We start from the raw sequence: 13,957 nt of genomic DNA on the forward strand, positions 1-13,957 counted from the left end.
TAAATTTGTTGCTTTCAGAATTGGATTGAAGCAAAACAGTTGGCTGTAGTTGTAGAAATTAGAGTGAAAAAGAAGAAGAAGATGTTTGGTGTGAAAAGTGTTGAACCCCACGCACGCACGTATAAGAGGAAGATGGAAATTATGATGAATCAATGTTTTTGGTTAACAAGTCAAAGAAGAGCAGATGGGTTGATTGAAGAATTCATGAGCTATTATTATTATGGTTCAAAGTATGTGGACCTACCCTTTGTTTTTTTGCTTCCTACCTTTAATTATTTCTCTATGCTCAACGTCAAACCTGCATGGGAATCGTCCTATTAGTATGGCTCTGTCATCCTAGTCAACTTTCGTGGTCATTTTTTGGTCTTATTTTCTGCCCTTTTTCGTTGTTTTCCTCCTATCCCACGCCATTATGTTTGAAACTCTGTCATATTAAATGATGGAGTTTAGAATTTTAATTATAAGATTAAAATTATGAAAAAAATATATATTAAAAAAACAGAAAATATTTACTATATAAATATTTTGTTTATTTATTTTTACTTGTCTATTTTAAAAAATAAAATGAAATGAAGGGAGTATTACTATCAACGACGTACACGTACTGATATCCCCGGATTTTCATCACTACGTATTTTCTTTAAATTAATTAACCTTTGAGGATTGTTGAACGGTGGCAATCTGATATGATAGACATTAATTATTTGATGATTTGATAGGAATATTAATTAACCTCCTGTCACATGTTAAGTTACAATAATAATGTTATAATTATCACTAAATAATTGTCGAAAAAAAATTCATCTGTGGCAGTGTATACCCTCCAAACTAAAATCAGAATGAAAAGAGAAAATTGTGCTTGGACTTTTTAAGGGAGCAAAAATATAAGATTTTGGAAAATTAGAGAATGTAAAGACTTGATCAGACTTCGAAGACTTTCTGTTCACAAGCTCTTTAATCCTCTTTGGTACATATATAGGTATAAAGTGATGGATTAAGATTTTCACTAAAGAATATAAATATATAATAAAGTAAATCAACAAAAAAAACTAATAATTTTTTTACATAATTACAATATATTTTTTTTTTGATGAAATGACATTCCTCGAATACATGTGATTCCATCACTTGATACTTGTACACCTAGCTCTCTTAGCTAATCATTTGGAGTCTTGGATCCAAAAAGTGATCTATAGAATTGTATTCGTTGATACATTTGATGTAATTATATTCATTAACATATTATTTTGACACGATTGTATTTATTGAGATACTTGATACAATTATATTCATGTATATGTTTGATATAGAGTGAATACACAAGAAACATATACATTTGATGCAATTATATTTGTTGATAAAAATTGATACAATTGTAGCCCGTTGATACAAATTACAAATCAAAATTGTATTCATGATACAACTTGATACAATTAAGACAACATGTTTTATCCCCTCTCTCAAATATCATTCGTTTCTCTCCTCCTCCTAACAGGTAAAGTTATAAATTATAATTAAATCAACGGTAGCTATAAAATTCTAATCAAGCGCAAACTATAGTATTTTTGAAACTTTGTTTCTAAAAATTAAAGACCAGCAGAAAAGTGCAAACGACCCGTATAGTGATCCTATCTCTTAAAAAGTGTACACGTAAGTGATTTTCCCACCTTAAATTGTGCTTGGCCCGTGTGGTATTCATAATTGGGCCTGTCGCCCTAGAATTTGGACCTGGCCCTTAATCAACGTATAGTCTACATACCTTTAGCGACATGTGCAAGCCGTACCTCAACGGCAAAAGGCGGCGGTTGCGGCGGCGATTGGTTGCTTGACCGTCCCCGTTGCCTGTTCATCGTCGGATCGACCTGTTTCCGCCGTTTCTCTGTCGCACCATCTACTGAAAACTTTTAATGGCAACCAAAACCATAAACCTCAACACCGAAGACATTGAAGACGACTGTCTCTGTTCGGAGATCACTACAACTTGCTCTATTCCTTTGGAACAGAAGGATGTAGAAGAGACACAGTCGTTGGCTCTGAATCGTCCAAATGGGTACTTGAAAGGGGAGTCGCGCATAGAGAGAGCGTGGTCTCATTGGAAGAAGCTAGGCGAGCCCAAACTTATAGTGGCACCAATGGTTGACAACTCGGAGCTTCCTTTCCGTCTTCTATGTCGAAAATATGGTGCAGAAGCGGCTTATACTCCAATGCTTCACTCGCGTTTATTCAATGAAGATGAGAAGTATCGGGCTATGGAATTTTCCACTTGCAAGGTATCTATTTGCTTATAATAAGTGTCATGCCAACATTTATATCATCGTTTTACTTGAAAATCCCCATTCCCCGAGAGCCGGTTTTAAAATAACAATGCCCCTGTTGAATATATTGGTTTTGATTTATCCAGTTCTTTGTTTAGTATTAATTGTTAACATGAGAATTGTTCACTATGTTCTACCTAAATCATAATCATGGTAAAGAGTTTCATTTGGAATGGTGAAATTTCTGTATAATTTATCAAGTTGGGATTATGTTATTGTGCACATTCTTCCACACACTAGTATTTGAACTGATTCTACTTTATTCTCTGTAGGAGGACCGTCCACTTTTTGTTCAATTCTGCGCAAACAATCCAGACACTTTGCTGGAAGCAGCTCGAAAAGTCGAACCCTATTGTGACTATGTGGACATCAACTTTGGGTAGCCTCTTTTTTCAATGTTTCCTAATCAAGATGCATAGATTTTTCTCATATACCGTCAAGCCTAACTGAAACATCATTCCACTTGAGAAATCTATTTCTTCATTGTATACTCTATTCGTACCTGAAGTTTATTGGAGCAAAGGATAATCATTTGTCAAGAAACATATTGAGTATTCAATGATAATCGAAGTTGCACTAAAATGACTGTTGTCACACACCTTTGCTTCTTGATTCCACTTTTGGGGGAGGAAAAGGATAACAAAAGGGCCACTTAGGATTTGTTATCCAATAGATACATTTGTTAGCTCTACTCGGGTCATAGACATTTTTTGAGCACCGCATTCCACCCTAAAGTGAAAAATCTGTGTTTTCAATATTATTTTCTAAACTCTTTCTAAGATATGATTAAATAGGATTGGTCTGATTGTGAGTTTTGGTTTGAAATAGTCCATTTTATTAGCGGTTAGCTAATTGCTGTGTTCCTTTTAAAACTGTCTCTAAACCTGCCCAAACCCAATCCTAACTGCTAATTGCCATGTCAGATAGAAGGCAGTGGAAGCAAAACAAGATCAGGAATAAAAATAGTTAGGCATTCCCCTAGAAGTATCAAAGAGTAAGAAGCAAAGACAAGCTCCTAAACCATGAAAATCTGTTGGTAGCATTCCAATTCTTACATTGATGGATTTTGGTATGTTATCCAGTTGTGGTGTTCCAGTGGGATTAGAAATTGAACTACGGAATTAGGAAAGGTTTAGTACCTAAAACTATAAGACCAGAAACCATATAAACATCATTCCGATGACTCCAAGAACTAAATATACTAGCATAAATCTGATTAGCAACTAGTACAAATCAAATGAAGTCTAAATTAGAGTCTGAAAACAATGGAATAAGCTCCAATACCTGAATGATAGACCATAACTGGCTCTATATTTTCTTTTTCCACTTGCCTTTTGAATTCATGTGCTTGCTTATGTTGTTGTGAAGGGTATCCTTTAGCAATGAGTAGGAATAGAGCAGCTTCTCATCCAGATCAAGATCTGTGGTTTTATTTTTGTTTCTGCATTTCCTTCTAAACTTTTTTATGCACGAGACTGCAGATTTGTTTCTATATTTCCTGGATTATCTGTGCACATCTTTTCTATCAGTTCAGTTTGCTAAGCTACTACTTGCTATGAAGGTGTCCTCAGCGGATTGCAAAACGCGGGAATTATGGAGCTTTCCTCATGGATAATCTCTCTCTGGTCAAGTCTCTGGTAGAAAAGTTGGCGAACAATCTTAATGTTCCGGTATCATGCAAAATTCGAATTTTCCCTAATTTGCAAGATACACTTAGTTATGCAAAGATGTTGGAGGATGCAGGTTGTTCTCTTCTAGCAGTGCATGGACGAACAAGGGATGAAAAAGATGGGAGGAAATTCAGAGCCAATTGGGAGGCCATCAAGGCTGTCAGAAATGTTGTTAGAATTCCTGTCTTGGCAAATGGTAATATAAGGCACATCGATGATGTACACAGTTGCTTGGAAGAAACTGGTGCTGATGGGGTACTTTCAGCAGATCCTCTTCTTGAGAATCCAGCCCTCTTTGCTGGGTATCGAACTGCTGAATGGGGATTGGGTGTTGCCGGAATGAAGGAAGACGATAAGCTAGATCAGGCTGAGTTACTGATAGAATATTTGAGGTTTTGTGAGCGATATCCAGTGCCTTGGAGAATCATCCGTTCTCATGTACACAAGTTGTTGGGAGAGTGGTTTAGGATCCAGCCAAGTGTGCGAGAGGATTTTAACAAACAATACAAACTCACCTTTGAATTTCTTTATGATTTAGTGAACCGATTAAAGGAACTTGGGGTGAGAATACCACTTTATGTGAAGGATACTCAGCAGGCAGTATCTGCAAATTGACTTGTTGCTCAAGTTCTGTTTTAATCAGAAAGATGGAGCCAGCTATGGTGAATCACCAGGTCATTTTTTTTCACTCCAGCTCGTTCTTGAAAAATGTTGTGTGCGCACTAATGTTGGTCAAAGTAGGTGGAGGGTAAACGTATCTCAACCTTTTACCTCATGTTTTGTATAATTATATACTGACATTTTTCTTGTATCATTGAGATAATTTACACACTTTTTTTCATACATCTCGATTTGTATCCTGACTAATTATTTGTAAGGTGACTAAATTGTTATCCAATAGATGCACTTGGACTGATTATTTGGGAGGTAATGCTATAGTGCTTCGGTCGTATGATGAAGACCTCCTTAGTTTATTTTCCATAAAGTGCGGTGCTGGGTGCTTGAAGTGTCAAGAGCACCATGTAGACAACTTTACTCTCTGCTAGTTTGAAAACTTGAAAGCGAGAACAGACTGAACAGTGCCTGTCTTAAGTTTTATAATGCGACATTGTATTTGGCACTCGTTTATTTTCATGTGCACCAAAAAAGGAAACAAATTTAGACTTGCTCAATCTCTCTACATCGCAAAATTGTTGAAGACTTTGCTGACCAAATGCTTCCCGTAAACAGCTCCTTCAAAACTCTTGGTGCCACCAGTCTTCTGTGAACACACATCCAGTGGCTCTACTGTAGCATCGAAGTTGGGCTATACGAGAAATAAACAGAAACTAACATTAAACCATACCTCATTCTTTTACTTTAGTTGTCACAAAAGAAAAAGAAAGTGTTTAACCTCATAAAAGTAGGCTACACAAACACGATATCTGGGAGTGTTATTGATGACACGGTGCAACGTTGATTCATAAATTCCGTTTGATAAGATCTATCAATAGCCAGCAGACAAGAATAACTTAAGTAGTGGTGGGTAAAAATGATGCAGAAGTTACTAAAGTACAATTTCGTACCTTCAACATATCTCCTATATTGCAGACAAATGTTCCAGGAACTGGTGGTGCTGATATCCATTCACCGGATTTGTTTCTCACCTTTAAACAACTCAAATTGATTAGTAGTGAAACTAAAACCAGCAACATATTTCATGTAAAATTGAGCATGCTTTAAGGACTACAAATTGTACCTGAAGTGCAACTATGTCATCATCTTGGTTGAGTAACGTCAATAGTCCTGAAATACAAGAAAACAAGTTTTCATGATTGCCAATTATCAATGCAGGAGAATGTGAAATCCTTGTAAAAATATCAAGTGTTTACCATAGTCTGTATGCTCTCCACTGAGTATTATTTGATTCATCAAGATGAAGATCACAGAAAGCAAAAGATCGATATTATCACTCATTAGAAAAGAGATATACCAATAACATGACCATCCAATATTAACTTACCATCCAACAACATTATCAGCCTTATGATGTTCATCTAAGATGGATGAAGCAGGGTAACCAATTGTTCTCAAGATCCAAAATGGATCACCGGCTATTTTCCCTTCCATTTCATCTGCTGATCCACCCAACGCTAGACCAATTCCCCTCATTATCTTACGCGATACATCTGAAAAAAGTCAGTCCCAATGTAGAAATATTTTGTAAGTTTAGACACTGCAAATACATCAAATGATTATGTAATTTAAAGAGAAAGGCACCTGTGCAAAGGTCAATATAGTGCTCCATCACCTGTTTGAACTTTGAAGGGTTACTAGGCCTGCATATGAAAAAAAATAATGCACTAATGCCAAACAAAACAGAGAAATACGAAATGCATAACAAGCAGTAGTAACTTGTTAACCTACCATATGTTGGATCCTTGTATAACTTCTCCAAGATCTCCATACATCCCATGTTTTACTTCTCTATAGAACTGCAATCCACAAATGAGATTGGGACGAAATGCATCAAACATGATTTACAAATAGAAACAACACCAATTACTACTCGATCAGCTCTATCCCAATTTATCTGACACTCTTTTCTTTTTATCTGTCCCAAAAAGAATGTCACTTTTTTATATTTAGACAGAGGCACAAATGTCTAAAACTTATATAACACCACAAGTTTTAAAAGTCTTCCTTTTCTCTTTTTTTAATCAAAAACTCATGTGTAGTCAAACAGTGCCACATAAATTAGAACGGAGAGAGTAATAGTTATTAAACAAAGTATTCCTAGAATGTGGAAATTAAAAGAGAAGTTCACATGAGAACTGTTGTCCGTAGTTGAAGAATGGCCTTAAAGTTTAACAGCAAAAACAATTTTTTCAGTTTTTTTTGAGTATAGCATAATCAAACCTACATCAATAGCTTCTTGCATATCAGGTATGCCTTTAGTTCTATTCTCTCGAAGTCTTTGATATCCTCTGCAGGCAAAGATACATAGGCAATTAGTATTACTGTAGTTAATTAAGATAATATGATAGTAACAATCTATATATAATAAACCTATATCCAGTTGCTGCAGAAAGTTTGATCTTGATTTTCTCTTCATAGGGTTGATGAAAATATTCGCGCGTAACACTTTTGATCTCTTCCATAAGGGAAATTGGGATGCCATGCCCCTTCTTCAAAATTGCCAAACAGAGAAACAAAAACAGGGTCAAATGTACAAACACATCATATGTAGATCTATACTGCAAACTACACTTGGCATTGAAAATACTGAGTTTAGATGAATCTGCATTATGATATAATCAGCCTCCCTTGTCTATTTTACCACTTAGTACTATGTTAATTAATGTAAGAAAAGAAAATAATGTTAGTGGAGAGAAGAAATAATTACCACATAAAAGAATCCAGCATGTCTACAAGCCTGATCTAATTGTCTAACAACTTGAGCTACACCTTCATCTTGGGCCACATTTGGATGATCCCATTTCTCCAAAAGAGGACTAATATCTGTCTCATGAAAATACTACTAAAATTAATCGATTTTTTTTAAAGCAAAGTTTCAATAACCATAATACTAATAGGCTTCTAATTTTGCTTGAAAATTCAAACCTATTAGAGGGATAGACTTGAAATCCATAGCCATTGCTGCTTCTCACTTCTGAGTATAGTAAGTATTATATTTCATTCAACACTAGAACACAGTACAACATATATATTTATAGACAAAATAATATTCCCTTTGATTTTTTGTACATGCATTCTAAAAAGTTCTATACGCCATCCGTATTTTACACTAGAATCCAACGGGTATTTGATTTACTACTACTTATTATAAGTCTTCGTAAAATGTGAAATTTGCGATCGTTAGATAAATGTGACATTATGCTGTAAATATGAGTTAAAATCAATGACACCGCAGCTTGTTCCTCATCATTATTAGCTTTCTGCTCCTGATATGATCCAATTGTGTTAATTACTGAATTTTAAAGCTTAGAGCCTATTTGAATTGATTTATTTGATGTGTTTTTAAGTTTTTTTAAAAAAAATAGTATTTGTATAAGATAAAATAGTACTTTAAAAACACTTATTTTTAAATCAAAGTAATAAAAACAAATCAAAAAATATAAGTTATGATTTCTAAATTAAACTTTTAAGCCCAAGCTAATCCAGAAATACTCTAACGATTGAATTAGCTTATTTTAAATGATTTTAAGTTAAAATATATTTTAATCACTAGCCAGTTCGGCTGTCATGTGAGAGACAGTTCCATGTGGAAATCAGCTAGTAACAGGCTGTTTTTTGGGTACAAACTACAAAGAAAGTTTTTCTTAAAAAATAAAAATTGACCAATTTAAAAATATTAAAAGTATTTTTCTTTCCATACTACAGAAAAACGGGGAATTCATAACAGTAATCCTTTTTAAAAAAAAATAGTTCCTAGTTCAAATAGGAGCAGACCATGGTACCGTATTTGGTACTTCTTTAACAAGGTCCATGCATCTCTGATATATATTATTTGATTCGGGTCGATTTAAGAAAAAATAATTAAAATATTTAGTTTACTGAATTAATTATATTTTCAAATTTTAAATTTGATTACTACTACTTTATATAGTTATTTCATAATAAAGTGAATAATATTTATAATAATATATATATATATATAGTACTCTCTCTGTTCTCATTTTTATTTCACGTATAATAAGAAATTAAGTAAATTTTACTATTCTGCCCTTCTTTAATTTATTTTGAAGTCTAAATTTCAATCAATGAATATGAATTAATTTAACCAATCAACATGAATTATTCACTTAGTTTTTCTACATGGCATGTTTAATGACACAAGATTAAAGAGCATTTTGATACATTTAATATAACTTTAATTTAGAACCACAAGATTAAAATGTCATTTTTCCTTTCTTAAACTCGGTTTCAAGTTAAATTAGACCATTCTTTTTTAAACAGAGGGAGTATATGAAAAGATAGCTGTGATTGGTTACGGCATCTTCAAGACTCCACATTTGGAAGATTGTCCTGCAATTAAATCTCTTACATGACATTATCTGACCTCCCCATGTTTGCTTAGGCAGGCACTCACAATTCCATCTAATATTGGCACAACTCACGAGATTATATCTCTGAATTGGAACGTTTTACTGATACTATTACTCAATTGGTACAAAGTGCCTATTCAGAATTTCGACAGGTTGGATGCATTGCAACAGAAATTCGATCTTTAGGCTTTTATTATTCAATCTGTTAAACTATTAAAAGTATAAATTCAAAATTAATTCTTATCTATTCAAATTATATAGTATTTGAAAAATGGAGATCGAAGATTAGCCAGAAGATTTATAAATAGTGGAGGTTTGATGCACTGTATATGTTTTTCCTTGTACATCAGTAGCTTTAGTACTAGTGTTGCAATTTCTTACCCTTTGATTTTTACTACTATATGTTGTTCCTTTGCTTCAATTATCAAATAATATCCAAATTCCTAAAGAAAACTGCTTTGATATGCTTTACTCACTTACTTAAACTGAGAGTCTTTCGAAAACAACCTTTATTTCATGAGATTACACTGGATATGTCATTATTTTCAAGGGAATACAACCTTGCTTTTATTCCATTCACTTTTTCAGACTTGGCTCAATCACTACATAATAAAATTGGTGGTGACTTTGCTGACCAAATGCTTCCCGTAAACAGCTCCTTCAAACTTCGTGGTGCCACCAGTCTTGTGTAAACACACATCCAGTGGCTCTACTGCAGCATCGAAGTTAGGCTATACGAGAAATTAAACACAAATCATCAGAAACTAACATTACTCTGTACCATCATTCTTTTACTGTAATTATCACAAAAGAAAATGAGAAGTGTTTTAACCTCATAAAAGTAGGCCACACAAACACGATATTTGGGAGAGTTATTGATGACCCGGTGCAAAGTTGATTCATAAATTCCGTTTGATAAGATCTACCAATAGAAGCAAACAAGAACTTCTTTAGCAGAAATGTTTAAATGATGAAAAAAGTTGATCCTATAAAGCAAATTAAATACCTTCAACATATCTCCTATATTGCATACAAATGTGCCAGGGATAGGTGGTGCTGATATCCACTCGCCCGATTTAATTCTCACCTTAAAACAACTCAATATGATTAGGACTGGAGAAAAATGAGGTCTACATTTCATCAGCAAATCAGCTCGGTAAATAAGGATGAACTTCAAATCATAAAACAAAGATGTACGACGAGGCATTGCAAAATCTAGGGAGATAGTAAGCATGCTTTTATGACTCGGAAGCTAATCTTCCTCAGTAGCTCAGAAAGAAGGAAACGAAATTTGAACAAGGGACATAATATTATACCTGAAGGGCAACTATATCGTCATCCTGGTTGACTAATGTCAATAGCCCTGTAAGAGAAGAAACAATCATGATTGGTAATCAATGGGGATAGGGTACTATCCTTGTAAAGATCAGAAGCTTTACCATAGTCTGTATGGGCGCCACTGAGATTTGTTTGATTCCAAGAAAAGATATGGACAACACAGAAAGCAAAAACATCACTCATTGGAAAAGAGATCCACCGATAACAGAAAGACAACGTGACAACCAGCACTGCAACTTACCATCCAACATCATCGTGAGCCTTATCATGTCCATTTGAAATGGACGCAGCAGGGTAACCAATTATTCGCAAGACCCAAAATGGATCACCACCAATTTCACCCTCCATTTCATCAGCTGATCCACCCAATGCCAGAGCAATTCCCCTCATTATCTTTCGTGATAGATCTGTCAGCAATATAATATAAAAGTTAACCAACATTTTTTCAGTTCCAGTGTAGAACCTTTTTATCCATTGCAAAAATGTCGAAGGAGTACATAATCTACAGAGGAAGGCACCTGTGCAGCGGTCAATATACTCCTCCATTAACTGCTTGAAATTTAGAGGATTACTTGGCCTGCATAAGAAAACAATGTACTTAGGCTAAACAAGAAGAAACAACAAAATCCAAAAGTAGCCATTTAGCAATCAGTTGTATAAACCAAGCAATAGCAATAACAAGGGTTTTAAGATGTACAAAGGGAAAAAAAAGGAGGGGTTAGTGCAAAGATCAGGCATTATAAGTAACTTGTTAACCTACCACATGTTGGATCCTTGCATAACGTCTCCAAGACCTCCATACATCCCATGCTTCACTTCTCTATAGCACTGCAACCCGCATATGAGATTGAAATGAAAATGCATCAAAGCTGATTTAGTAACAGCAACAACACAATTACTAATAAATGTTAAACATCTCCTATAAAAGCTGTGTCAAGACACATTTAGAGGAGTTCACATATATAACATTGCAAACAACAGAAATGTTGTCTATAGTTGAAGTATGTTCTTCAACAGCAAAAACATTTTTTTCTCAATTTGTTATTGAACTTAGTGTGAAGTTCACAATTGAGATCAGCAATCCAATTAATTGTAACAAGATTCACCTATAATGGAATGAGCCCCAATCCCAAGAGATATAGGGTAAATAAGAAAAGCACTATAATATGTACATTGTTTAAAATCTCTATTTTTTCTGCACATAAAAGATATGATCAAGATGAAGCGAACAGCAACAAAAAGTTTATTCCTTTTGTTTTCTCCACTGGCTACTTTGATGAGACAAACACCAGGCATATTCTTTCTTGCATTAACAGTTATCCTGTGCAACTCATTTGCTCCACACAAGTTTAATGTTGCCTTACTTGTCCACCCCTTACATCCAAAGACTACATATTTACACGTCTAGAATATCATGTAACACAGTAATTCATTCCGTTCCAATTTAACGGAACATCAGAAACTGGAGCACACACACTCCCGAACCTCCATATTGTGCCAATAATTGCGAACAGCTATATATTGCATAATAGATAATAGAGATAATATGCAATTTGGCCATAATAAGAAAAGAATATAGCTAAAAGCATGATCTTACGGGTAAAAATAGACTTATCGAAATCTGACTTTGATCCAACGCCAATCAAAATCCAACTCAAAATTTTAGGCAATGGTGAAGAAACCTAAGAAAGCTTGGATAATCCTTTTACAACAAGTGGGGTACTTATTTATCTACAATAATATATACACACACACCATAAGAAATTAAATAACATACATCGATAGCTTCATGTATGTCAGGTTTGCCTTTGGTTATATTCTCTCCAATTCTTTGATATCCTCTGCATTCATGATACATAAGAAACCATTAGTTAAGATAACGTATCGAAATAGCAACAATTTAAGATAACAAACAACAGGAATAAACCTGTATCCAGTTTCTGCAGAGAGTTTGATCTTGATTTTCTCCTCATAGGGTTGATGAAAATATTCACGTGCTATGTTTTTAATCTCTTTCATAAGGGAAACAGGAATACCATGGCCCTTCTGCAAGATTGCGGAACAAACAACAGTAGAGATCAAATGGACACTAATCCCACAACAATCAATCTATTTATACGAAAGATCCAACTTAAAACTCAGTAAAAGATTAGCTTCTTTCACAGTGACAACACACTATTTCCCCAAAATTTGCAAATTGGATAGATACAAAAGTTAGGCTGCAATCAAGACAACCAATAAAAAGAAAAACAGCCCAATGCACTAAGCTCTCGCTATGCACGGGTGAGTGGAAGAGCCGGACTCAAGGGTCTATCATAAGCAACCTTACCCTACCCTACATTTTTGTTAGAGGTTGTTTCCATAAATACAAATATTATAAGGATAAAGAACAATTACCACATAAAAGAATCCAGCATTTCTACAAGCTTGATCTAATTGCTTAACAACTTGAGCTACACCTTCATCTTGAGCAATATTTGGATGATCCCACTTCTCCAAAAGAGGACTTACATCTGTCTCATATGAAAAAAAAAAAAACCCAGAAACAATGGAACAGTGTTAAAGAAGGGTTTCAACATAAGGCGGAGATAGTGCTTCGCCTACAGGTTCGGCAAAACCTAGTAACTTTGACTCAAACTATTTGTGTTTATAAATAATTTGTCAAGAATCCAATAAACTGTATTTTCTAGAATCCAGAATTAATATAATTCAAAATCTAACTCTGCCTCTACTAAAAACAGAAATAAAACCCAATAAAATAAGAAATTGAAAAAGGGACTTGAATATTCATACCTATAAGAGGGATAAACTTGAAATCCGTAGCCATGGTGCTTCCAGTTTTCTGTGTTGTTCTTCTTAGCTCGCTAGAATATGCAGTTGGAATCTATCCGTTTGCCAAATCATTTGCCTTAGCTGGAGAGAATGCCCAAAATAGTCCCTCATCTTTGGGTTAATGTAACGACCCATTTGATCGTTTTGAGTACTAAATCTTTTTTATCTCATAAAAGACTCTGTCCATAGATTCTAAATGGACATTTTGAACTATTCGTGTAACTATGGTTATTTTGTTGACAAATATTTATTAAGTAATTTATTTAGTTGGTGGGTATGTATTAAATAATTAATTTTTAGTTGATTATAAATGGGCCAAGCCCATAGGTAGGAATAAAATTAATAAAGCTTAGCAAATTTTGATTTATTATTAATTTAGGGAAAATAAATGGAAAAATCACCTCATATATCTATTTAAGGCTTAATATTACAGCCTTTAGATGTACTTTTTTTATATTACTACTTATAACAGTTTAATTACAAATATTAACAGATTAGTTTTAATTTATAATTTTATTTATTTTATTTAATTAATTAGTTATTATTTTTATAATTACATTATAATTAATAAGTAAGAGAAATAACATTAATATTAGAGAATCAATTGTCATTATCTCTTCCACCATTTTAGGGATAACATTAATATTAGAGAATCAATTGTCATTATCTCTTACACCATTTTAGGGATTTTTATTCCAAATTTCACACAACAATCCCCACCTTCCTCTTTTACCCACACGTAAATCCCACACCC

The 13,957-nt window shown here is 34.1% G+C and overlaps 2 protein-coding genes across 5 annotated transcripts; one reads left to right on the forward strand and one right to left on the reverse strand.

Annotated features, from left to right (window-relative positions):
* The first annotated feature begins 1,715 nt into the window (after positions 1-1,715).
* On the forward strand, positions 1,716-4,914 carry LOC125822858 (uncharacterized). The gene is made up of 3 exons (XM_049502312.1): positions 1,716-2,270; positions 2,588-2,694; positions 3,877-4,914. Exons 1-3 carry the CDS (start codon positions 1,908-1,910, stop codon positions 4,598-4,600), a joined length of 1,194 nt encoding a protein of 397 aa, XP_049358269.1. The 5' UTR covers positions 1,716-1,907; the 3' UTR covers positions 4,601-4,914.
* A 248-nt stretch (positions 4,915-5,162) lies between these two features.
* LOC125822863 (probable 2-oxoglutarate-dependent dioxygenase At3g50210) lies at positions 5,163-13,287 on the reverse strand. 4 transcript variants are annotated; one of them, XM_049502320.1, is made up of 13 exons: positions 13,165-13,253; positions 12,831-12,884; positions 7,371-7,432; positions 7,034-7,152; positions 6,888-6,951; positions 6,392-6,459; positions 6,245-6,303; positions 5,988-6,153; positions 5,857-5,876; positions 5,724-5,770; positions 5,551-5,631; positions 5,379-5,468; positions 5,163-5,291 (listed from the first exon to the last, which is right to left on the reverse strand). In XM_049502320.1, the coding sequence occupies exons 1-13, from the start codon at positions 13,196-13,198 to the stop codon at positions 5,163-5,165; spliced, it is 993 nt and encodes a 330-aa protein (XP_049358277.1). In that variant the 5' UTR covers positions 13,199-13,253. The 4 variants fall into 4 exon arrangements, with proteins under 4 accessions (XP_049358277.1, XP_049358278.1, XP_049358275.1 ...); XM_049502321.1 differs by lacking the exons at positions 12,831-12,884; positions 13,165-13,253 and adding an exon at positions 7,589-7,622 and having other exon boundaries at positions 7,371-7,486; XM_049502318.1 differs by lacking the exons at positions 5,163-5,291; positions 5,379-5,468; positions 5,551-5,631; ... (6 more) ...; positions 7,034-7,152; positions 7,371-7,432 and adding exons at positions 9,498-9,764; positions 9,866-9,955; positions 10,040-10,120; ... (5 more) ...; positions 12,149-12,212; positions 12,299-12,417 and having other exon boundaries at positions 12,769-12,884; positions 13,165-13,287.
* Between the last annotated feature and the right edge of the window lie 670 nt (positions 13,288-13,957).

The sequence above is a fragment of the Solanum verrucosum genome, unplaced genomic scaffold (genome assembly GCF_900185275.1).
Source record: "Solanum verrucosum unplaced genomic scaffold, falcon-dt-bn FXZP01000103.1, whole genome shotgun sequence".
Classification (NCBI taxonomy): domain Eukaryota; kingdom Viridiplantae; phylum Streptophyta; class Magnoliopsida; order Solanales; family Solanaceae; genus Solanum; species Solanum verrucosum.

What these genes read in the sequence shown, in the direction of transcription:
- LOC125822863 (XM_049502318.1), bottom strand. Translation starts at nt 13,198, where the DNA reads ATGGCTACGGATTTCAAGTTTATCCCTCTTATAG. An exon ending in ATGCTGGATTCTTTTATGTG is followed by an intron (nt 12,418 to 12,768) that starts GTAATTGTTCTT and finishes GCAATCTTGCAG; the next exon opens with AAGGGCCATGGTATTCCTGT. An exon ending in ACATACATGAAGCTATCGAT is followed by an intron (nt 11,200 to 12,148) that starts GTATGTTATTTA and finishes TGCGGGTTGCAG; the next exon opens with TGCTATAGAGAAGTGAAGCA.
- LOC125822858 (XM_049502312.1), top strand. Translation starts at nt 1,908, where the DNA reads ATGGCAACCAAAACCATAAACCTCAACACCGAAGACATTGAAGACGAC. An exon ending in TGGAATTTTCCACTTGCAAG is followed by an intron (nt 2,271 to 2,587) that starts GTATCTATTTGC and finishes TATTCTCTGTAG; the next exon opens with GAGGACCGTCCACTTTTTGT. An exon ending in TATGTGGACATCAACTTTGG is followed by an intron (nt 2,695 to 3,876) that starts GTAGCCTCTTTT and finishes CTTGCTATGAAG; the next exon opens with GTGTCCTCAGCGGATTGCAA.